General features: G+C 40.7%; 1 protein-coding gene and 1 long non-coding RNA gene across 2 annotated transcripts; one reads left to right on the forward strand and one right to left on the reverse strand.

Annotated features, from left to right (window-relative positions):
• Positions 1-270: 270 nt before the first annotated feature.
• Positions 271-13,632, reverse strand: SLC25A46 (solute carrier family 25 member 46). Its single transcript, XM_054653335.2, has 8 exons — positions 13,247-13,632; positions 11,447-11,489; positions 10,059-10,116; positions 9,486-9,563; positions 8,691-8,791; positions 6,001-6,057; positions 5,485-5,542; positions 271-2,387 (listed from the first exon to the last, which is right to left on the reverse strand). Exons 1-8 carry the CDS (start codon positions 13,497-13,499, stop codon positions 1,809-1,811), a joined length of 1,227 nt encoding a protein of 408 aa, XP_054509310.2. The 5' UTR covers positions 13,500-13,632; the 3' UTR covers positions 271-1,808.
• Positions 13,633-13,788: 156 nt separating this feature from the next.
• LOC143691970 (uncharacterized) lies at positions 13,789-21,017 on the forward strand. Its single transcript, XR_013179790.1, has 3 exons — positions 13,789-18,322; positions 20,381-20,474; positions 20,835-21,017. It is a non-coding gene; the product is annotated as an uncharacterized LOC143691970 (long non-coding RNA).
• The last annotated feature ends 4,633 nt before the right edge of the window (positions 21,018-25,650 follow it).

Genomic DNA, 25,650 nt, shown 5'->3' on the forward strand with positions numbered 1-25,650 from the left:
TGGGCAAGTCAATGCTGTCCTTGCTTAGAGCAGGAATTTGAACTGCACGACCTGCTGAGGTCTTTTCCAGTCTGGATGATTTTCTGGCATGTCCATCTTAATACTCATAGAAATTTTTCAAGAAACCAACCCAGGAGCTGAGTATTTTATCTAAGCTCTCGCATGTAGTTTGCATGTAGTTTAATTCATCATGCTCTTGCACTTACGAAGTTGAGGAACTTGACAATGCCACCCTGGAATCTATACAGTAAAACAACACACAAAACAGGATTCCTTTACATGCCTCTTTGGTGAATTATTTTATAATACTTACAATGAATTCTCATTTATTTAATACACTATACACTAGAATTGCAATCAACAGTATTTCAAAAGAATCCAGTTTCCAAGTTCATCATACTTTCCATTTCAACACTTAGGCATTTAAAATACACAAAAGTTATAGATTAATAATAAAGTAGACCTGACATGAAGTCAGAACTTACAAAGAGCAACATCTTTGCATTATTTCACCATGACTACTTTCCATAAGTGATAACTACACAATGATTAATGATTAAAATGCAGATCAGTTTACAGCATTCACAAAAACAGACTTGCCACATGAATGTGAAAAAAGCAGCAGCCTCTCATAATTTAAAAGTGACTTTCCACATGCTTGTTCTATTTGCAAAAAACATCTCCCAATCCCCATTGTTACTGATGAAACCAAGGATTTGGATGTTCAGAATGATTAAAAATCATTTTCAGGCTGAGTCTGAAGGGGCAGAGGGCAAAAATTATTTATTTCAATAGTTCCCTTGCATATAAACACTTAGCTCTGCTCCACAAAATATTTAAACTAGCAGAGATTTTAAATTACAGACATCAGCGCTAAATAGTTAAGGAGACAATTTTATACACACCCCTCCAATCTAACAAAATAAAAACTCTAGGAACAGCCAATTGTTTTCTTAGGCTTTCTGTACACTTTGAACACCACTACAACTACTACTACACAGATTTGTATGATTATTACACTCTCATCTGGAGCATTAGAGTAAAACTAAACCCTGAAGTTGTCAGTGGAAAGTCAACTAAAAATGGCACTTACACATGCACACATCAGTTTCTATTTTGCTTTATTCACACACTTAGTTATTGTAAGCCTTGCAAACAAACTGCAAGACAGCCAAATTTGCATTCTGTGCAGCTTTGCCCCACACCCATTTTTTGTTGTTTTTATACAAAGCAAGAGATTCCCATTTGTCATCTTCTGCCACACTGCAGCAAAATAAGTCTTCTACATACCTGTAAATGATAACATTTAAGTCTACTTAAGTCACTTTTACAGTTTATATTTTACTCACAGCTCCATTAACAGTGAAGTTGGAAACATTTTTAAAAGACCATCAGTCCCCTAATTGCAAGTTCTTATAACTTAAGAAAATAAATTCCTTTCAACTGCTTAACAGTCCATATTAAATATTAGATGTGATGCTTACAAAGCAGATACTAACAATTCATATCCATTCCTTATGTCATTGAACTGGTACGAGGAAAAGTAAATCCTCAATGCAATCACATTTGAAATCTGATCCCCTTTGTATGACTGCATATGACATATTCAATTTGTGTCTGTAATTTTTAAACAGTCCTTTTTTAATTACACTTCGGAAACTATATCCCCATTTTTAAAACAAGTTGTTCTACAGTGTAAGGAGAATCCATAGAGTGGATTCCCCAAAGTTCATTTTCTAAGCCACTTAAACAATAACTAGGCTAGCAAGTCAATCATGTCCAATGTGCTGGATCCAGACCTGGACAGATTAAGAAACATTTTGAAGCAGTGTTGAGTAAATAATTTTGGTAAGCTGTAAAACTGCCACATGCAAGGTATACTGTACTATAACAGCTCCAAATCCTTTATAAAAACCTTGCACTCCTTCTTCCCGTTTTATAGTATTTATGCAGTCTTTCATTCCCTCATACTGAGTATTGATTGGAAGCACTTCATAGCCAAGGTCTGTATTGTCAATTATTGTGCGTGTCCCTTGAATATGAAGGCGGTGCAAAACTGTTTCCAGTGGGTAAAGCATGACATCAGCACAAAGGCTAGCAGCAAAGCTAGCAATAAGTTCCGGAAAATACGCATCCAGCATGCTCTGCACAGAAGTGGAGCTCTCAGTTGGAAGGTTGTGGGAATTATCCCTTTTCAAAACAAACAAGACAAGCTTCTGGATGACGGAACTGATGACGTAGTGAAGAACTCCGTGCAGAGCAGTGGGAAAAGTCAGGACCATCAGAGGAAGGAGACGCTTGCTATGGGGTACTCCCAAGCCTACAACTCTCCCAATTCCTTCTTTCACGCAGTCCAGGATGCCAGGGTTGTCTCGAATGATTTCACTCTACAAGAACAAACAAGGAGTTACAACTTGTGCTGAGCAGTTCAAAAACATCCTGACATCCACTCTTGACAGTTTATCACTGCTTAACTTTTAAAAAGAGTTAAACACTTGCATGCTATTATGTCTACACAGCTGTACAAATAAAAGCCGCTTGTTATAACACTCTTCACAGCATTCAATTAAGCTTCTTTTTAAAGAATGAACCCATCTTGAAGAGGTGAGGGTTTTTTAATGTATATTGCAGTTATCTGTGTTTCTACCTTCAGCCTACTGCTGAAAGTATCAGAATGCAAAGCAGTCATGAACTTGTAATGTCTACATCTGGAGCAAAATGCCAGGAAGGATTTATTTAATTCAAAATTCCTTTACTTTAAAGACTGTGACCATAATCTTTGACCTTGAATCTACATAGTAAAGATTTCTATAACTAGTGTTGAAAGCTCATTTTTTATTTGAATTGAATAGTTTCAGTTTTGAATGTTTTCATGGCATTATATGCATTTAAAGTAGCATTCTTTATCCATGATGTCTCTTAATGAAGAGATAATTACTCTATTCATGTGCTAAAAATAAAAATCCTGTAGTAATTATTTACTCTGTTACAATCCACCTGTGAGGGTAGAAGTAAGTTAAAAACATTATTTCCCCTACTAATAGTGTTTTATCCTGTGGTTTGCATCCAAAATTCAAGATTTTGGTGTTCTCCTAAATGTCCAAGTCTCTGAGTCCATGTGGTCTATGTCCTGGCCTCAAGCCAGAATAAACCACCAGAATATTCCTCAGTATTTGAGGAAATATTAAACAGCCTGCAGAGCCTTGATGGTCTTTTCTGTGTGGGTGAGAAACTCATTTAAATGCCTGAGAACATAATGTTGTTGCAGATTTTAAGTACAAGTTAAGCAGCACAACACCTTTTCTGTCCCACATCACTACAGTCACTGCACTTCAAAACCATTCCTGCTTTGGCCTAACACGCCACCATGAGGTTTGAGATGCTAATGACAGAAGAACAGCTAATGACAAAATGTGACAGCTACCAATTTCCACCCTTTACAGCTATTTTGGTGAAATTTACACTCGGATAAGTGTCAAACAGATACTGTTGAACAGCATGGTTTACCAGAATTAAGACAGTTAAGGTCAACAAAAACCTGCTAGTAGGAAGTCCAACAATCTTGAACTTTTCTGGTTTGTCACTGGTCACTGTATTCTTACAGCACAGGAATGTAGTTCAAACCTGGCAAGCCAAGCTGCTCCCCTGCACCAATTAATACAATATAAAAAGCTTCACAAATGCTATCATTACCTCTGCTGTGTTTCTAATAAGCTTATGATGATGTTTCCAGGAACTCAAGAACACATTTTGTACATAATATATATATAATATATATATATATATATAATATATACATAATATATACACATACACACAGACAGACACACGCCTGTTGAGTAAAATATTTGCACACAGCTGAAGCTACCAATCTTAAAATCCTCAGATCTCAGTGGCATTTTCATAACCAATCCATTACAGAGATCACCTACCCAAAAGGCCAAGAGAGATGCTTTTCTGGTGTTTTATTGTTTTCCTATTAAGTTGCTTTCTAGCAAAGAAACTTTATACTTACTTTGCAAACAGAAGACAGGCTCTAAACATGTTCTCTTTTATTGCTTAAAAATTTACCTGTGCATAACACCAGAGGTAATGCAAAATCCTTTCAGACAAAAATATAGGCAGCAATATATAACATTCCATTCTGTGGTCTGCTATGAACTCCAGAAATATTAACAGTGTTCCACCACTCTAGTTCCACCACTGTTTCTAGTTCCAAAATTATGGCATGGTCAGGGTAGAGCCATTCCCCAGCAATTAAGAATTTGAGTTCCAGCCAGGTTCCCATTATGACATCAGCTAAGTCTCCCAAATATTCCCCAAACCAGAGATCCCAGGAGGAAAGAAGATTTCTAAAATACAGAGTATCTTCAGAGGAAGTGAGTTTGTTGTTGAGAGTCTGTCTATAACTCTCCCTGCACAAATGCTTAATCCCACCTGTCCTGTTAATCCATAATGCAGCCAGTTCAGGCAGAACAGCTCTCCTAGTACCTTCTGGCTCATTTCAGCTTGGATTGTCTGCCCACAGCAGAATCCTGCCCCTGTCCACGCCTCTAAAGGCATGCTGAAACTAAAAAACTGCAGAAGCCAACCTTCTCCCCAGAAAAACCACCATTTTGGACACATAGACCAGCAAACTAGTCTTGATGGTACATACAACTTGCCCATGCTATGAATGAAAATTATTATTTTGATGACTCAGTGACACAACAGTGACTATCCTGCATGCTCCCTATGAGAGCTCAATCTACAGAGAGAGTTCCATTAGCTGCACAGAGACTCTGTCACGTCATCTAAGAGCAAGTCATGATACAGACAGAGCTGGGAGAATTATCCTGGACATTTCTGCACAGCTAACCCTTGCCTTTCTCCAGAAAGAGATGCAACACCTCACTGACAGGCAGCCTGCAACCCAGCACTATGGCCCACTCTGCACAATTACAGAACCAGCTAAGACATATTCTAAGTGACAGGTCCAGATTTTATTTTTTGTGGCTGAGGAAGAACTAGATGAAGATTTAAACTAAAAACCTGATTGAATGAAAACAGTCCTGAGAGGGTAGAGTTGAGTATTTAATTAAAAATCCCCACTGAACTACTGGAAAAAACTTTACAGTTGTTGTAGGGCGACAGATGTCACTGTAACAACATGCCTAGGAAAGCAAAGGTTAAAAAACTTGAGATTGAGAAAAACTTCTTTCTGTTTTATCTACTGGAACACATAAATATAGCATGTCCCTATTTCATATACAATATATTCCAACTATCTACATTAAATGTCCTTTCTAATTCTAGATTTAGAATTAATATATACTGATACACCCTACATAGGTAACATCCATTTCAGCTAAGTCACACAGCCTCAAGCAAAACAAATGCAACTACTGCAACACAAACCTGAATTCAAAGATTCATCTCTCCACATAATCTAATCTCTAAAGAGTAACAGTGTCTTTGAAAATGTTCCAAATATATTTAAATTACCTGTACAGTTTCAATCAGGCTCGCAGAATAAAAAGGCATTGCTATCACATGTGTTAACCTGTAGAAATTAACAATGTAGGAATTAACATAATGACAGTATTAGAATTTCAGCCAAACAGGCACCTGTAAGTTCATAAAGCTATCTACCAAATTATCCCCGAGAGAAAATTAACCAAGTATAACTCAATTACTAAAATCTATATCAACTAGTTGAGGTAAGCTTCAGTCAAAAGTTTAGTTAAATTCTATTTCCATGTTACCAGACTGCTTAAGGTCTAAAATAGTCTAATCTTTTAATTTAGTGGAGGTTCCATAAACACAGGGATCTAGTATGAGAAAACCTGTGAAAGTGGTGTATGTAATAAAGATTGTTCAAAAAATCAGCATTTGAAAAGTACTGTTAGCATCTTGTCAAGAAACTACGGTTGGCATCTTGTAGCAGCAGACTAAACTTACGTCCGTTTGGTAGTTTTATTATGTTTAGATAGTAAGACATAAGATACACGCTATACTTACCCTTTGAGTAAAAGGTGTCCACCTATCTGCTTCAGATTCCATTTATGTGAAAGCTCTCTAAAAAGAGAAGTATTTACCACAACATAAATAATCACCCACATGTAATTCTCAAGCAATTCTTCCATGAGTATCAACAACCTGTCGTCAGTTTTCATACTGGTGTTCTATGATTCAGGGTGAAGTATTTCCCATATTGGAAAGACACAGTGAAACATTTAGTAAATCAAGCTTAAATTAACTTCAAGTAGTTTTTTGGGCGTATCAGATATTCTATCAAAAAAGGTTTTAGTTACTAATTACTAAGATGTTTGCAGCTCTCACAGCAACTGACTTTAATCAGTTCTGCCTTTATGTAGCAACCTTATGTACAAGCGCTTAAAGCAATCAGGAAATAACAGAGTACTTTAAAATCTTTATACTCTTCCTTTATCAAGAAATAATTTTTATTTCATTTTGGTTTGGTTGTGCTCCTCTGTTCTTTAGGTTATGTTTACCCTGTTGTTATTTCTTTCAAGAAAATATAAATTCTATTCAGGTACAGTTAGATACAAAAAATCAAGTACAAGAAGTCAGGCTAGAAGTTGCACAGTAATTCCATACAGACATAATTGAAGTTTTTTGTTCTATGACCAGTCCTTAGCATATTCTGATAAAAAAGAAGAAAACCCATGTATTTAACACAAAGGTGACATCAATAATATTTCCTTGAAGTAGTATTTCTAGTATGCACTTCAAAATACAAACAGCAAATGTTAACAGTCCACTTGACAGAAAATATAAACCCACCTAGCTCAAGATACCATTCAAATACCACATGTACTGACAATGCATATGGCCAATATCTAGCTATGAGGTATAGATACTTGTCTGTAATGCTGGGCACACTAGACTTTGCATTTTTAATAACAAGCTATAATGTTTTCAGCTTCTTTGTCTAGGAATCACAATCAGACACTGCTTGCAGTTAACCCTAATCCAAGAAAGGGAAGATTTTACTCTTCCTGAAGAATTGTGTGTTGTTACTAGCTTTCACATTTTAAATCCATAGGTCAATCACTAAACAGGAACAGAAGATCATTTTTACCATTATATATTTCAGACACTTGGATCACATCCACTTACCATAATAGTTAAATGATTTGGAAAATTAAACCAGCCAAACTAATGTGTGAAAGCCTCATCTGTCACTCCACAAGGCATAACTGTGCAAGAACAATTACATAAGAAGTTTGCCTTGGACAAAACATTCACACCCATTTCTGGGCTCCTCTCCTAAAACAGGGGTACTCTTTCATGTAACTATAACACAGAATTAGAACTGACATTTCACTTCTCTGTGTTCTTTGGACCCTGATAACGCAGTTAAATAACCTTTTAAATTAGATTTGCCGGCACTGCTGCTACAAGCAATAACCTTCTCCTCCCTGTGACTACCCTAAGATGCAAGCCACCATTAAGAAGGAAGAGAGAGCATTCAGTAGAAAATTGTGGGGTGGTGCATGTATGAGAAAACCACAGAGAAAGCCAGATCATTTTCACAGGTAATTTCCTGACTGTTCACACACTGTGTTTCCACAAAGATGGGAGTAGCAGAGAGGAAAGAATGAGCTGGTTCCAGCAGAAAGGTCTGATTCTTTTGGCAGCAGCACCAGCTTACTTTCCAAACTGCTGAGCTGGCCCACAAGAAGAAAAACATTGCTTACATTCTTGAGAATTTGGAACTATGAAGATATAAACACTATAACACATCTCATGAACTTAAGCATACCCTAGAGCTGTATCTAAAACACACTTGGAGAAAGCACATGCCTGGAAATTTAAATTACCTATGAAACAGAGCCGACCAAAACCCTTAAATACACACTACACAATTTAAATATGAAATACTTTTGCTAATGCATTTGAACTTGCAAATGCCTACTTTTATTAGTCCGGATACATGCATCATAACAGTATTTGATTAATCCTAACCATATTTCTTCTTTTTAAACACATTTCCATGTCCCTGAATATTCTTAGTAAAAAATTACTAAATTTCTGCAGCAGAGGGTTGACACAGTGATGTAGAATGCTGAGTATCTCTTTAAATAAAGTCAGTAATTTTTAGTGGTAACGTCTTTGTTATGAGAATACTGAACAAGGTACATATAGCTGTTGGTCAAGGAAGGCAAAAGATAAAGCTGCTGTTCCTTGGACACCCATTTACGACATCTTCTCATTTACTAACGCAGGCCATTCTATTCTCCCTCCTACCAAGGACAGTGCAAATATTCAGCAAAATGTCAGTGCTAGCTCATTAGCTGTGCAAGTCTTCTGTATTTACATTAATAAGACCAGGAATTTTTCCCTTCGGTATGGAATTGCTATTACCACACAATAAAAACCTAAATAAAAGAAGAAAATTATGATTTCTTTTATTACAGAGTTAAATACCAAAGACCAATTTGCCACAGCATTTCTAAGCCAGACAAGTAAGCAGACACAAACAAATAAAGTTCCCAGAAAGAATCCCTCACTATTTATGGATTATAAGGTCGCCTTTTCCAAGACAACCACATTGTGTTTGGAAACACCTATTTATTATCTTGTTGTTCTCATGAAGTATTTTTTTTCAAACAGCCTTACTAACACTTTGAAAATAAGTCAACAACTTACTAATTTGTTAGAAGTGGTAAAAAAACATGCAATACCTTGGCAAAGGTGTAAATTCACTGATGATGCCTTCTGTTCCCAGGGTTATGCCCTGAACAATGAAAGTGCTGCCCATTCCTTTCCAGAGAGCTCTTGGACCCTGTGTGTCAAAATATCCAAAACAAAACTCAAAAATATTTTCAACTTATTATTAAAAAATTTCAGTAAATTCAGACCACACAGGGCTAAAATTCTAGTGTTTAACTTTATCATTAAACTCGGGTAACAACTCATTTTTTAATCTACAAAAAAGTTTTTGTTTTTCAATAATTTCAAAGACCTGTCAATAACTTTGGAGGCACATCTCCCGCTGTTAATAATCTGCATTATAAACTTAACACCATTTTTTATGGCCAAAATGAGCTTGAGATGTCAAAAGTACATCCATAAGATATTCAGAATTAAGAATTTCTTCCTGCCTTCTGATGTGAGTTTAAGGATTGCCATCCCCCTGCAGAATTGGAAATGTACTCAGTACTACCTTTGGAAGGCGTCACTTCAACAATAATTTTATCCACATAATGATTAATGATTTTTCAGAAACCTAATGAAAAAAAAATTCAGGGACTTTTTGTTTTCTAACATCCATAAATCTTTCCCCACTAAGTACTGTAGTTCTGAAAAAAATAATGGTTTACTTGATCTTCTTGACACATTTTTGTAACTATAAAACTATCAAACCCTCAGCACAGCCATGCTTTACAACACCACCTACATAAACACTCAGATTTCAATGTACACACATGCTGTAGGTACTCTCAGTGCTCACATACAGGTTGCCACCACACACTAACCTGTGTCTTATTGATGCAGTACATGATATTGACAATACTAAATGGTGTGAGATGATAATTCCGTGCATGATAGTTAACCTGTTAAAATATAAACAATGGCAGTCTTAGAAACACACTTGCAGATGATACAACTCTGAAGGATAAAGGTGTTTCAAATATAAGAATTTTATCTCTGTAAAGATCAGCTAAAGATATGAGCAAGTTCTCACTGAAATTTAGGGAAATGGGCAGCCCTTTTAAGTATTCATATGAAAGTTTAAACAATAAACTTTACATAAATCAGAACCTATGAAACAAAGCATCCTGCTTGTAAATGGGGATCTAAAAGTTGCTCTACAGACCCCAAAACACTTACTTGCTGTAATTTGCTTTCCACTGCCCAAAGAAAAATGAGTAAGATTTTTCAAAATATGCTAAACTGCAGAACAGAAAACATGTATTCTACAAGTAAACACTTGTTAATGTAGCAGAGGCCCCCTAAAAATTATAAAGCTTCCTATAATACATACTTTCATTCAGAGATATGGCAGTACACAGGAGCTTTGACTGGAATAGGTAATATGAAAGACATACCTGACATTGACGGCGTAGAACAATGCAAGGATGTGCCAACACATTTTCTGTAAATAGGCTTCAAAGGAAAATTGTATTTAATGCACGAGAAGTCACTAAGAATTCCTTAGAAAAGGCTTGTTAATTGTCTCTAACAACAGCAGATCAGTATTTGGAAAAACAATGTATTTTCTAGTGAACTAACAAGGCATGTTTTTGATGGCTACCCAACAGCCTCCCAAGGAACAAGTTACATGAAATCTGACATACACATTCACTATGAAAAAGCCCCATATATATGCAGTATGCACATATTTTTATATGCAAATAACATACAACATTTCTTAATCTCATCCTCCTCAAAGTATCATGGTACATAACAAACCACAACCACAATTATGAGAGGATTAGTTCCAGTTTTATACTAATTCTGCATACTCTCCTTAATATTAATTATCCTTTTAATATTAATTATTTATATTTAATATATTTAACATTAATTAATTAATCCTTAGTATTAATAATCAAGACTCTCCTTAGGAGGGCCATAGAAGGACTGGGAGTAGTAGCTGACTACCTTTTCACCAAAAACACTACTGACCCAAAACAATTCTCCTGCCACTGCCAGAAGTCATATTTCAATCAAAACTTCATAGGAAAATTCTCACTTCCAAAGCAGAATTCCTGGTTGCAGCCATTCAGAGAAAATATTAATTTCATCTCAGAGTGCCTGAGTGATCAGAGTACTTACCTGTACATTTTCAAACCTGGGACATGGATTAGAAAAGTAGAACATCCAGGATTTTTACAAACACAAGCTACAGAATCATCTCTGGTAGGTTTCTGAACTTCCGATAAACAGAAGAATACTGCAGTTTTTAAACTATTGAGCTAATTTGTAGTTTGCTACTACCAAAAGAGGTAAAACTTTCCCTGGACATCAGCATCTTAAAATTCAGCACTTTCTCAAAAACACTATTAATAATCAATCACTATAATATAGAATAAAATGGCCTCCAGACCGCTTGGTTAGATGAACATTATGGTGTGAGGATACTTTGGTAATACACTCAAAGACATTTTCACTTTCTTAGGAAATATTTGTATTGACTAAAAATATTAATAAAAGTTGCAAATGTCAAAAAAATTTTCTGGTGTTACTTTCAGATTACTTGGACAGGGTACACACATCCTGGGCATTCCATATGAAAAACTGTTTCTCACATTCATGTATGTATTTTTTGAGCAACAGTTAAAGAAAACAGAAACCTAAACAGGGGTAGTAAGTTTCTAAACACATTTCAGCTACTTATGGGTGTTGGAATAAAAACACAATATAGAAGTGTATGTAGGGTTTATAAGACAAATATGAGCTTTACTACTGCTTTGTCACTCAGCACAACTCTTACCTTGCAAGGCCAATACCAAAGCCAGCAAATCTGTTCAACTGCTCTGAAAAAGAAAAAAAAAACAAAACCAGATTATACAGCAGTGATAATCACAAAATAGCGAAAATGCATGCACAGGATCTGAAAAACTAATTTTATCCTATACTTGCATGAGAAAATTACAAGCACTAAACCACAATATTTATTGCAGTTGAGCAACAGAGGATATAAAAAAATATTCTCCCAGGAATATTTGCACTTTGGACTGCATTTGAGTTTGTACATACTCTTATATATAAAATTATGCTTTTCTTACAGGGGAAAAAAAGAACAGAGAAAAATGAACAATAAGACAGAGAGTACTTTAATATCTAAAAAAACCAACTCAAACCAACTACTGAAAGATTTAGCATGCGTGAGTTTACAGTAATTCTGAAACATAAATTTAGATAATTGAGGTGAAAATAATGTTAAAACAGTAAGAAGGCAAAATTTTGGGTGAAGTTACACAAAAAGCCATGGATAAAGTAACAAATATCCACATAAGGCAAATTTTCAAGCCAGCTGTTTATCTCCAGTCCTTTGCAAAAATCTAGTTATTGGAGAATTACAAAAGTAATTAATTCAACTCTCTGTTGCCTGCAACCAGACAAACATTTGCCCATTGGGAATTATCAGAAGGGATTTAAGATGAGCATCAGAACAGTAAAGGCATTTTAAAGTTAATGCTCAGCCCTACAATCTTCAGAGTGCAAGCAGTCTGAAATTACGGATAAAGTGACTTCAGTGGGGCTCCACACAAATGTGGCAGCCCTCCTAAAAATGGTAAGATACCATTTGCAGCTGCTGGATTTAGTGATTACAGCAACTCCACCTTCCACATGTAGATAGGGGGGGAAAATGTAGCCTCCAGCTATGCAAAGATACTTAAACAGTGCTTCAACCAGTGCATCCATGGATGGAGTCCATGCTAAAGGCTGTACTCTTTGTGAGACCTAAATAAAAGCACTGCACTACAGGTCAGAAAAGAATGACTTGCCTACTAATAAAATTCGATTTCAGGTAAATCACTATTTCATGTATCTTTTGATACTCAAGTGTGTATAACTTGCTCCTTTTTATTTAAAGAAAGCAACATACAGTACCCTAGATACAGCAAGTTTTCCTTAATTCACCTCAATTTCATGAAGATCTAAAATTACTTTATTTATGGAGGCTTATACTCACTTTCCTAGCAATTACTGAAAAAGCCCCGTACTCAGTTGCTTCCTTAAATCCTACCAGTCCCACAGTTCCCTTGCAATCACGCGTGGAGGGGGAAGGTTTACGTCAGCAGTTCATGTTCTAAACCCGAGAGAAGCCACGCAGTCTGTACCACCACCATCACCACCACAATAACGCAGCACTCTAAGAGCCGAGAGCACTTCCTGCCCTTAAAGAGGGCGGAGTGTTTCTGCAGGAGATTGTTTACACGGGCAATGAGGAGCAAGCTGACTGCACGCTGCTTAACAAGAAGCTGCGGGCGCGCTCTGACACTCTCAAACCATTTTTGCATGGAGTTGCACAGCGCTGGAGCGCAACAAGCAGCCACGGAGCAGTCCGCCTTCTTCTAAAGGACTTTTCTCCCGGCGCTTCAGCACCGCCAGTAAAAAGGAGGGCCGGGCGGCGCTCGGCCTGGCCACGGTACAGCCCGGGGCCGCCGCCCGCCCTTGCCCGGCGGGTCACTACTCGCGGGAGGCGGGAGCCGCGGATCAGCGGGACCGGGGAGCGGCGAGAGGCGGCGGCCGTCCCCGGGCTAGCCCAGGCCGGGCCCTCCCTTACCGGCGCCGGGGCCGGCCACCCCGAGATTGACCTCCTCGTTGGAGCCGGCGCCGCCCAGAGGGGTCCCGGCCCCATACGGCGGCGTCTTCTCGCCCCAGTGCAGGTTACGGCTGCCGGGGATGTCGGGCGGGCTGGTCACCCAGGAGCCTAGCTCCGAGCCGCTGCTGAAGGGCCTGGAGCCGGGGCCTAGTTCGTCGCGGCCGATCCCGCGGTAGCTGAGGCCGTCGAAGCCGTCGGGGCGCCGCGGGTGCATGGCGGGGGTGGCTGAGGGAGCCCGGCGGGGCCGAGGGGAGCGGGAGAGGAGCGGGAGGCGCCGCGGTCGGGACGCACCGGCGGCAACGGACCCGGCCCGCCGCTCGCCCTGGCACTTCCGGCCGCGGTGAGGCCGCGCGCGTGACAGCTGAGGGGGCGGGGTCGCGGCGCTGGGCCAATGGCGGCGCTCCGCTTGCCCGGCCCGGGGCGGGGCGTCCGGTGCGGGGGGCGGGCGGGCGAGGGCGCCCCCTGGTGGTGCGGCGGGCGGAGCACGGCCCGGCCCGGGCGGGCGTGGGGGAATCCCTGTGGCGGCTCCGCTGCCGCCCCCCGTGGGGGAGCCGTGAGAAAGATCGAGAAGTAGCCGGAGAAACATAATGTGGTCATGCGGACCTGAGACAGTACTTTCCGGGAAAAAACATCCTTCTTATCGACCCTGGAGATGAGCACAACACAGACAGGGCAGGCGCGGGGATGAGGCCAAGGAGGGCAGGGAGAGGAACACAGAGCACTCAGGATGCCCAAGCCCTCCGACCCATTTCCCTAAATGGTCTTACAGAACAGCCTGCCCATGAAAACTGATAGCATAGAAAGTGAGAAACACTTCAGTACGGGGAAGTCAGGCCATAGAAAGTATCGCCCAAGCCCGGGCGGTGCCCACGGGATATCCCGTTGGCTGGATGGACGCAGCTGGATCCAGTCTGACACCAGGACTGACTCCCTTCAGCTGGATCAGTGCTGGAACCAACGGTGATCTGTTCTTTTTCTCTCTCTCCTCCTCTTTAGTTCACCTCTTCCATTCTGTCCTGCCTTTCACACTACTTCTTTATCTAAAACACATTGCCACATGCTTATATAGTAGGTCAAGGACTAGAATACCGGTTTCCATGCCGAGTGTGAGATTTACTAATAAAACTTTCTGATTGTTTGCAGACCCTCTGACTTTTGTTGTTCCTTTCAACCATGAGCATTTATGAATCTTCCTTCCCCTTAGGAGTGGGGGGCCGCACTCTGTGGGTTTAATGATCCCTTAGCTCAGAATCACAGAATCATTTAGGTTGAAAAGACCTCCAAGATCACCAAATCCAAACTTTGACCATGTGAACCAGACCATGGCACGTCCAGTCTTCCCTTAAACATTTCCAGGGACAGTGATTCCACCACCTCCCTGGGCAGCCCATTTCGATATCTGGTCACCCTTCCTGTGATTTTTTTTTTTCCTAATGTCTAGTCAAAACCTCTCCATGTACATTAAACCATTTCCTCTCCCTGCATCATTTGTTGCATGGGAGAGAAGGCTGACCTCCCCCTTGCTACAATCTCCTTCCAGGCAGCTTCTAAGAAGCTAAACCACTGGGTCTTAGTCTGACACACAGGTGTTCTCATTTTGTGCAGTAGGTTAAGCCAGCATTAGTGCGTTCAAGTCTAAGTATAGCATGAGTCATCCACATGAGCTTTGTGAGAGGAAATCTCATTAATGCATATGAATATCTCAAAGGCAGGTGCCAAAGGATGGTGCCAGACTTTTAAGTGGTGCCCAGGGACATGAAAAGGAGCAAAGGCCGTAAACTAAAACACAAGTTCAGCGCATAAAGTTACAACATAGCTGTACTCTGGTATGTTACACAGTTTTTAGTCTTCCTAAAGTTGTGGAAATTATAAAATCAGACAAGTCAGGATTGAAAGAAATATTTAAAGGTCATCTAGACCAACTGCCCTGCAATAAGCAGGGACATCATCAATTTCCAGCAAGTGTTTAGGGTCCTTTGCAAACTGAATTAATGTTTCCAGAGATGTGGCTACAGCCGGTCTGGGCAACCTTTTCCAGTGTTTTACCAGTCTTATAATACTCTCAGTCCTTCAGCTGTGTCAACAGCACTATTCAGCTTTGTGTTATCTCCAAAACTGCTGAGGGTGCACTCAGTCCCATGATGTCCATGTTACTGATAAAGATACTGAACAGTAAGGATAAGAAATTAAATATTAGTATTAATTAGAATTTTAGGCGTGGGGTCCATGTCTTCTACACAGTGTCCTCAGACCATTCCATGGGTGTTTGACTGTGCTCCCATAGCACAGAACCTGTTTTCACATGATACAGCAGAAGTTTGGGCTCCCTTCTTTTCTTTGAAAGAAAACACAAAGAAAACAGTTCAGAAGTTTACTTTTGCAATGAGAAGAAGTTGGCAACAGCCTAAGTGCACTGAGCAGCAATTACAGTAGGACACAAAGCTTCTGTGCTAATGATCCCTTAAATTTAATTCTCATGTGACTTAATATAAAGCCAGGCATGCCGTTTCAATGCTTGGTCTTGGAAGCATGAGCAGCCTTCAGGAGAGAAAACAGAATGAAGGTTGTCAATAAGAGAAACGAGTAAACCACAGTTCCTCAGAAAAAAACAGGAGAAAGAGTGTTGTTCCAAAGAAACCACAATCTTTTTCCATGCTGGAATATGACATGACTGTTGGAATAGCCAGATCTGCTGCTTTTTCTAGAACAATATTAATTTACTAATATTGGGTTGGACTCAATGATCTTTAAGGTCTCTTCCAACCTAATAATTCTGTGAATTCTGTGAATATGTGTGAGATGGAGAATTGTTCAGGGTGAGGAAACTGTATTCAAATTAAAATCTACATTTCTCTTGGAAAACAATGCTCGTAGCTACTGCTTTGTTAACCAGTTAGCAAAGGAGTAGAGTGCAAAGCTACTGACTCAGATTTGATTTACACCATGTCTTTGAGATCTGCACAGTGGGAAGCTGCCCTCTTGTTCATTTAATGGAATAGGGCAGCTGTATTCCACAGCAGCCTGGGGGGGGCTTCCAGCAGCACAGCTTGCAAGACAGTTGAATTGGGTCTATGTACTGGGCCGGTGGGACTGCAGGAGTGGTTTCTGTGGGAAGACATCAAGAGCTGCCCCTCTGTCCGGCATAGCCAACTCCAGCTGGCTTCCAGCCAGACCTGCCATGGCCAAAGCTGAACCCACCCATGATTTTGGTAGCAGGAGAGGGTAAGAGAAAGGTGCTTTTTCCAGTATACTACTCCATTTTAAACTGGCAATAAATTAATCTTCTCCAAGTGGGTGTCAGATTTGAATGTTAATTTGACAGTGGCTTAGATGGGACACACATTAGTGCTTATGTCATTTGGGGTCTTCACCCCATGCTCATGTTTTGCTTGCCATAGTGATTCAGGATGAGAACACAGATGCTTGACACCAGCAGGAGGCTCACTCACAGCCAAGGAGAACAGCAAACTCACCAGCTTTTTCCTGGGTCTCCTGGGCCTGACATCCATGGTGTCCCTTGTCACATCCCACTGGTGGATGTCCAAACAGCTCTTTCCCTTTAGCTGCTCATCTGTTGAGTGCTCTGACAAGAAAATCTTTGGTTTGCCTCACAGTTTTATCAGGCACATAAATAGACCCTCAAGCAAAAGTCACCCCAAAAGGGCCCGCAAAAGGGAGCCTGGGGTTTTCACACCAGCTGGCAGTCTGGACTTGAATACGTGACATTTTCTTGCTGTACACCTCTGCAACTCCCTCAATGACCCAAACAGGAAGCTGGAAGGTGCCACAGGCTCTTGGATCCCTCCCTCGCATTGACAACTGGCACCCAGTGTCTGTGCTTTGGCTGGCTTGTTCACCAGTGCCCATCAAGAGTGATCTGGGCAAGGAGGAAGAGCCTGCAAATTGCCTTCATGGGAGAATTTTCATTTCTCTGAAAGCTGAAAAGAAACAAGCACGGAAGTTAAATGGGTCCTTGCAGGCTTGTTTCTCGTCATAGCTGAATCTAAGGTGGGTGGCTGGATCATTCTTTGCTGCTCATGCAGTAACACCTCCATTTCAGTCTTCTTTTGTGTACAATGTGTAGAACGCCTGGAATATTAGATATACCTCCAAACCATAAGAGTGACACCAAATTGCAAAGCCAATATATGATACTGTGTGCAATGCATTAATGCTCTTCTAATGGTTTTGACAGCGGAATATCAAAGTCTGTAAAATACTGCATATATGCTTAATAAATACAAAACCATGAATAAACAAAGTTCAGAATCTGTTCCTCAGGTGAGCTGAAGAACCATATATGGGAAATAAGAGTCAGAACTAAAGAATGGAAAGATTCTTGTTGTTATAGGTTGTTACTGGAGTAAACCTACTTGATACAAATGGTGTTATCCTGGGGGGTTTTGTCATGAGAAAAGTGCATTAAAGGACTCAGAGAACTTCTCTGTGATCAGGATTTGGATGTAATTAGTTTTAATTCATCTGTACTAGAGATGTGTAATGGCATATGTGTACATGTGGTGTACATCCCCTGCACTCCTCCTGGGGCCTCACTGTGATCTGAGAAATGCTCATTAGGCCTTGATCTTCACAAACAGCACCTGGGCTGAGCTCCTCCTGAGCTTATCAAAATCAGTCTGTTCCCAGGAACTAGTACTGTCTAATGAGCTCCTGATTTTTAATGAACAGCCTTGGAAACTTATTTTCTTGCCTGGAAAACAACCCAAGCAGAATAACAATTTTTGTTATCAAAATTTCAAAGAACCTACTAGCCCAAATTGCAGTCAGGATGAAAAATTTTTATGATTGAAGCCCACTCTCTTGTGACTCTACAAGCTATGCTCCAAAGTGAGACCCTTTGAGCTCTCCTGGACATCAGAGACTGTGACCAGCACCTCCCTCTGTGTGAGGCCTCTAAGTGCCAGAGAACTCTCAAGTTTGCTAAACTTGGAGAAATTCTGAATGACAATGATGGAGCCTGGACCAACATCCCCACTTCTCCAGACTCAACCCTTTGCCCATTGCAAAGATCCCAAGGTATCAGATGTGTTTCCTTCACCAAATTTGAAGGGAATTTGTCACACGTACTCTCTGGGTGTCTTGTACAGACTCTTTAGAACTGTGTGCATGAGGGTCTGAATATGCTATATAGCATATGTACAAGGAATGCTGCTCTCCTGAATTCTTAAGTACTTCAGATTTGTAAATTAGGTTCATAAATTATAGTCAATTCTATATGAATCTTTAGATAAATTGTTTAACTTAACCTGTCAGTTAAGTGCTCTTAAGTGCTATTAAAGCTATAGGCCTAAACTGTTGGTTAAGTCTGGGGCACAGTTTAGCAAATAGGTGTACTCTGAAACTTGTGGTGCAATGGGAGGGTCTTCCTTATTCCTGTTTGTCCTTGCCCTTTTCCTATCCTTAACCCCAGCCTTCACAGAGGTTTCGGGTTGATTTTTGATTTCAGTTGACTGGTTTTAGGTTTTAGTTTGCTCTTTTTCTGTGTGCTTTAACCAGAGCATTAGTAGTAAGTAGTAGAGGGAACCTTGTAAATGAACTACATCACACTTCCGTCCTGCTTTCACCTATACCTTTGCTGTGATTCTTTAGGTGACCTTAAAACACTAATTTGCTGCAGAACACTAAGAAAAATAAACATGTGCACACGTGAATCAATACGTTGGCACAGCAGTAGGTTTCTGTTGCTGCCAACAAAGGCTTAAGTTGTGCAGTGGCTGAGCAGCAACACCATCTTGTGTTTCACAGGTGTGAAACGCTCTGTAGGGTCACACACCTGGGGCTTAGCTCTGCACTTGGCAGGTGGGGGACTCTGCTTCTGGCCTGTGCACTGGCCACTGATCCTGACCCAAATCGTTCACTTGGCAGCTACTTCAGCCTCACCCTGTTTCATTGATGCTTAATTGAGACCTGGACAGATAATTCAGGTATTGATCAGCTCCCAGAGCATCCAGGGAGCTGCTGGCAACTGGGCTTAAAGTCATTTTAGTTTGTTTTGGAAGCTCTACTTCTGTCATTATAGATATCCTGCTGGTATATTAAGTCTTAACTGGTGTACTAACTCTTATCACTAGGAATGAGACTAATCTGTCTTCCTTGCTGAGGCTGAGGAGAAATGCAAGCTGTGTGTGTCATCAATGAGGCAAAGTCATGGGGTTTTTGAAGTTGGTGGTCAGTTTAGATGCTGAACTATAGGTAGAAAAGCTGTCAGGCAGTCTGCTTTATAGACTCCGCATCTATTAAAAAAGAGAGTGCACACACTCTCCTGCACATCAGTCCATCTTGGAGTATGCCATCAGCTCTCCATGAATAGAAAGTAATAGTCATAATAGCAAGTAATGCAAGAAAATCATGTGGAGGCTGTGGCTGATGGCAGAGTGAAGGACAGAGATCTGTGGGCTAAATGTCAGCTGTGGCAAGGTAATGAATCTGTCTAGTTTCCATCTGAAATGCCTGATTTCATTGCAGTTTCTTGGGATTTCAACTCCTTTCAGAAATGAAGCCAGCCCTCATGCTTTATAGGCTTTTTGGCCCAACACCAGCATCTAAGCAGATGAAAATAATGATGATTGCTGCCAGACTCCCTGGTACCAATAATTTTTCAAAAGGTCATGTTTTCTGTCAGTGCTTTAAGGGGGGCTGTGAGGCTTGCTACAAATGCTCAAACATAGGCATGTTGTATTAAACCCTGACACGTGGGGTGTCCCAGGGTACTTGTTGGGCCCATCAGTTCAGAAAGACACTGTTATAGGTCTTGTGTCACATCTGCTGGACTCCTCTGGGTAGTTTGTCTGAGCAAAGGTGACTGAAGAGTACCACCCCACCTGAGTGCTATTCCTGGGCTTTGGGATTGCTGAGGTTTCCTTGCCCTGACACAGTTTCCAGGTCTTCATTGTTATATGTCCTTGTGTGGGATGAACAGAGGAGTGCTTCCTCACCTCAGGGAGGTTGTGGGGGAAGGAGCACACTCAGAACCAAACAAACATGCTCAGTTAGGATAGGTGGTACACTTCCAATAGCTATGACAGTCATAATATTCACAATATTGTTTCAACTTTGTGGCATGTTTTTTCGTAGTGCTGAGGACAGACACAGATCCTCTTCCAAGAAGCTCCATAATCTGTGAAAACAAATGACAGATGGATGAAAAGCATGCCAGTAGAGTGACAAGGTAAATGAAGTACCTTATACTCTTTTCTATGTTATTTATTCAAGTAATTTATTCAGAATTTTCTGTTGATTCTTTTTTCTTCCATACAGTGTTTAGTGTTTTATAGCTGTTTATTAGCTATCCTTGCAGTACTACACTGAGGCTGATCACCTCCAAGTTAGGAACTTGAAAATTGACAGAGAGGTTAAATCTTCTCAAAGTCTCACAATGAGACAATGAAAGATTTCCAACCAAGTTAAAAGACAGGCTCCAACTATGTACAGCTTTTTTGCAGTAATTGCTTCTATATATCATGTGCTTTTATTTTCTTAAAAAGTATATAATTCGACCAACTTTTCAACATATGTATTTCCTTTACAGATCAGAGTTATCACATCAGACTCTGATCTTGCCCAGCTACAGATGCTCTGGAACATTCCACGCCCTGTGAGCTTTGGTGACCATTACCTCAAATTTTGTCTACTTCTTCTCTTCAGCCTTCCATGCCAGCCAGCTGCTCCAGAGTGGGATGCTGTCTGCTCCTTAAAATAAACCCTTCTCAGAGCATTATCGTGACCTGGGGTAATTTTCTAATTTTTTGCAGCCGAAATCTGTACCCCTTCCTGCATGCTGCATGTCCCTGGTACAAAGTCCATGCTGTTCCTAGATGAGAGACCACTTATACCTGCCACATAGCACCACTTTCCCCACCCTTCCCCACTCCCTTTAGCCCTTCCTTACCCTTGCCACGGACAGGGAAATCCCTGGCAGGTTCTACCTGCCATTGTGCCTTCTCACAGCACAGCCAACATCTGAGCTAAAAAAAAACCCAAGCAATTTAAGGCAATCTGAGTCATACCATGTTAATAGAATTGGATTCTTTGGATCATGCAGAAGGGTGGCTGATGGCTTGGAGCCATTTTGTTCAAAATTCCCAATTCTCCATCTGGAATTTCTAACACAGCCCTGTTCCACCTGTGCAACCCTTCTGCTCTGGTCTCTTTATTCAGGCAGCCTTATCCTATTTAGAGAAACCCTGAAAGCAGGATACACACAAGAAGGGCATCAAACTGTGGGAGTGTGTTCAGAGGAGGACCCACTATGAAGGTGAAAAATCTCCAGGGCCAGATTTACAAGGAAGATCTGAGGTAAATTTGCTTGTTCAGCCTGGAGAAGAGCAGGTGATGGGTGACCCCATTGCTTCCTCATGGGGGCCAGCAGCTGGAGAGGTTCAGGTTGGCATTAGGAGAAGTTCCTTCACTGAGTATGGTGGGGCACTGTAAGGACTCAAGGAGCACAATTGCCACTCTCAAACACTGCTTGCTACAGGATAACTTTGTTATGAGATAAGCATAGATGGGAACAACAGGATGGCTCTAAGTCCAAGCCTGGTGTAATTGAGATCTGGCTAGCACATCCTGGGTAATGGATGCAGACAAAAAATCCCACTGTGGCAAACTCTGTAAAGAAGCAACTGCTCATAGGGTCTAAAATCCCCTCAAGTTATGGAACAGATTGCACCTGTGACCACTGAAGTCCCCACTGCCAAATATGCCTACATGAATACCTGAAACCTGGACGGTAAATTAGGCCACTGTGGAGGAAGAGATAAACAAACCTGGGAGACAAGAATGCCACTGAAAATGGACATAAAGAATGCAACCACAAGGACAGCTAACTCAGCAACTGTGCTGAAATAAGCTCTGAATGGGCAAAAGGTAATTCTGGCAGGGGAGATTGTGACTACAAGTCAGAACCTACTGACTCAAAAGAAGAGAAAGACTGAGCACAATTAGTATGAGAAGAGAGGGAATCATTTAATCAACAGATTAAGACAACTGTGTGACGAGTTGTGCGAGACTGGAATGTTAGTGGTTAATGCTCAAACAATCTGCCATTTGAAGTGACTGCCCAGGCCCAGAGGAGGTGCACACCCATCAGCCAAGGCAGCAGCTGAGTCTTGAACAAGACAAGGGCGGAGGCTGATAAGAGGCAAATCCCATGAGGTGAAACAGTGCTTTTCATCATGCCAGTGTCCATACACAAGTGGCTCAGCTGTGAAGACTCCCCTCTGGTGAAGCACCAGGACATTCACAGTAGGTCTGATGGGATTCATCTTGGCTTAAGGGCCATAATTCACACAACTGATACTACACCAATATAAGAGGCAGCTGTAAAGTCTCAGAAATTGTCATAAACCATCAAAGATTCCCAAAATATCCCTTGATCCACAGCATTACATAATCCATTGTAAAACTCACCACCCCAGGGGCAGTACTTGGGCATTGTCACCGAGCCTTAGCCTATATTAACCCACCAGATTCTGTGTTTCAGGGGCTTCCCTCACCTCAAAGGGATCAAGATTGTGACCATCACTTTGACAGGACTGTGGCCAACACGTCGACCAATGGACATAAAAATTGCAAGAATCAAATCTTGCCACAGAATCCACAGGTGGTGACCATGTGCCTGTCTACACTTATCCTTTCTCTTTCTTTCCTTTACCTTATAAATTTTCTTAAGTGCTATTTTTATACTTTTATATTGCAGCATTTCTAACTAAAATGTCTACACTTTAAAATTTGCCTAGGACCTTATTGTATGGCAATGTTCTAAAGTTTGCAAGGAAAAGTTTGTTATTGAACCTGCAGAGAATCTTGTTTCTCCTGCACACTGCCCAGAGTACACCAACAACACTCCCCTAAACTCTCCAAGCAGACTAGGGCATAACACCAATGAGCACTAATTAATAATTATTTTTTTGTTTGCTAAAATGTATAAGTAGTGGAAAGTTTTGAACAGCCTCAGGACTCCCACTCCTGAGAAGCTCAGGGTGATTAAGGATCAACAGGGTGCCACTTGATCCTTGAGTGGTGACTATTTTCTGCTTGATCTGTCTGTCTCCCTCCTCCATTTTCCATTTCTTTCTCCATTTTATTGTTCAATTAAATCCATATTGTTGACTTTGGCATATGGGTCACATTTGCACCTTAATTCAGGCAGAGGCATCTCTCAGTAATAGGATCATATCAGGCACTGGAACTGGCTCCCCAGGTCACAGCATTAGCCTGGCAGAGCCAAGGGACTGTCTGGATGATGCTCTTGGTCATATGGTTAATTTTAGGCAGTTTTGAAAGGAGCAGGGAGCTGGACTCAATGATCCTTATGGCTCTCTTCCAACTTGAGGTATTTTATGACTCCCACCACAGCATGTTCTCCCAATGGACAGAAGCACTAAGGGCACAACCTGGTTAATTTATACCAAGGCTGGTTTCTCCATATTCACAGCAAAAAGAAGAGGAATCTGGATAAGTGGCCTGGCAGAGATATGCACACTGCTATTTTCTCCACCTTGCAGTGTTTTTGTGGCAAGAGACTTTCTAAAGCTGGACAATATTTCAGGTTTATTTACAGCAAGGTCTGTATTGATTAGCACAGACATTTCAATTTAATCAACAGAAGTGCTAAAACTGTACTTGAAAAAATGCCTTTTGCTTAACTTTAATAGCATTTCTGTTTGGGAAAAATCAATGCCAAACAAAGAAACTGTCAGTATCAGCCTTACCTAAATTTTGATCATGTTTGATCATGCTGTAGCATATATTTGAAAAGCACTTTCAAATTTTAGATGAGAGTAGAGGTTAAGTATCACCAATAATGGGAAAATGCAGCTGGTAACATCATAGACAGTTAACAATATTATATAGATGTCATGCTCTTCTAAAGTCATTACTGCAGTTTTGTCTTCAAAAACTGGGAATTTGTGGTAAGTTTGACACAAACTGTCAGTGGAAACGAAAAAGAGAAATTACAATTCTGAATGTGAGGATGGAAACATTTGCAGACTGATATTGTTTGTCCAAACCAATAGAAGAGAGCAAATGATTCATTTTTGATGGCTTTATTTCTTACTGAATTAGTCACAGTGAAAGTTTCAGCTAGGGAAAAAACCAAACAAAACTCAAAAACCAACACACTGAAATGGAAGAAAATGACCAAACAGCAGACTCAGACAGAATGGTAGGGGGACCACTGGAATTTCCAAAGCATCATTTTTTTGCCATAGTGGTTACCTTGCACAAATGATTACCTTGCTTTTTGTGGACCTGATGAGGACAGAGATGGCAAAATGAAACTAGATGCTTAATGTGCCTTTGTCAGTGCCTCTTGTCATAACATGGAGATGCTGTATGAATATTTGATTCATACTTGATTTCAGATTCTTTTTTACCCTAAGCACCTTGCACATAATCCACAGCAAACCAGTCCTGAATGATGAGAATTGAAAGCAGATCTCTGTGGAGTGAGGAGTCTATTTCATCCCTCTCTAAGAATGGTTTTCCATCTAGAGGGGTGGAGGAATTCAGCAGAACTCCTTCCAAACTACTGCCTACCCTTCTCCTTGGGCTTTTATCATTCTGTGGGTCCCCAAAGCAGTTCCTGCTCCTACAGGAACCCCATGGAAGGAGGTCACACCTGGTGCTTTGCAATGGGAATACCCACAAAAAGCAGAGTATTCATGGAGAGCAGTGGATGCCCTGCAGATCTGTCTGCTGTCTAAGTCTTTCTGGATCTTTTTCCAGTGCTTAAATTCTCCCCACACCAACTTTCTCCCTCACCATGCTTAAATTTTGACTACTTTTCCCCCCTTCCATGCCCTGCCCACCTGGCCTCCATTCTGGCAGCATTCCTGGTCACCAACCATTTGGTGGCTGCTAGTTAGCAGCAACAGCTCATTAATATGCCTACTTCCATCTCTTGCATCATGTTAAGCCCACCTGAAACCTTAGCTTCATATTATGCCTCTGGAAAGGCATTTAAGCACCATTACTTCTGCTTTTCCTTCCATTAATCATCTGTGTTTTCTAATCAGTTTAGGATGAAGCATTATTTCCTTTATTTATTAAATAGGTTTAGAATTCTATTATCATAGTAAGAAACTTAAATCTAGTGATTAAGGCAAATAAATTCCTTTGGTAGTTGCTTTTAATCTCACCAAGTCAAACGATTACACAGTTATCATGGGAAGGTATTTGCTAGTTCATGTGGATTTACCTCAGGAAGAAACCCCATTCTTCACTAATACTTTGACAACTTGTCAGTTTCTCACATCATTTGCAATGCTCTAAATGCACCTTACCATCACTCCCTGCATCTACTTAGCCACCTGAACTCTTGCAAAAGTTCTTCCTCCCAA

The sequence above is a fragment of the Agelaius phoeniceus genome, chromosome Z, assembly GCF_051311805.1.
Source record: "Agelaius phoeniceus isolate bAgePho1 chromosome Z, bAgePho1.hap1, whole genome shotgun sequence".
NCBI classification, from domain to species: domain Eukaryota; kingdom Metazoa; phylum Chordata; class Aves; order Passeriformes; family Icteridae; genus Agelaius; species Agelaius phoeniceus.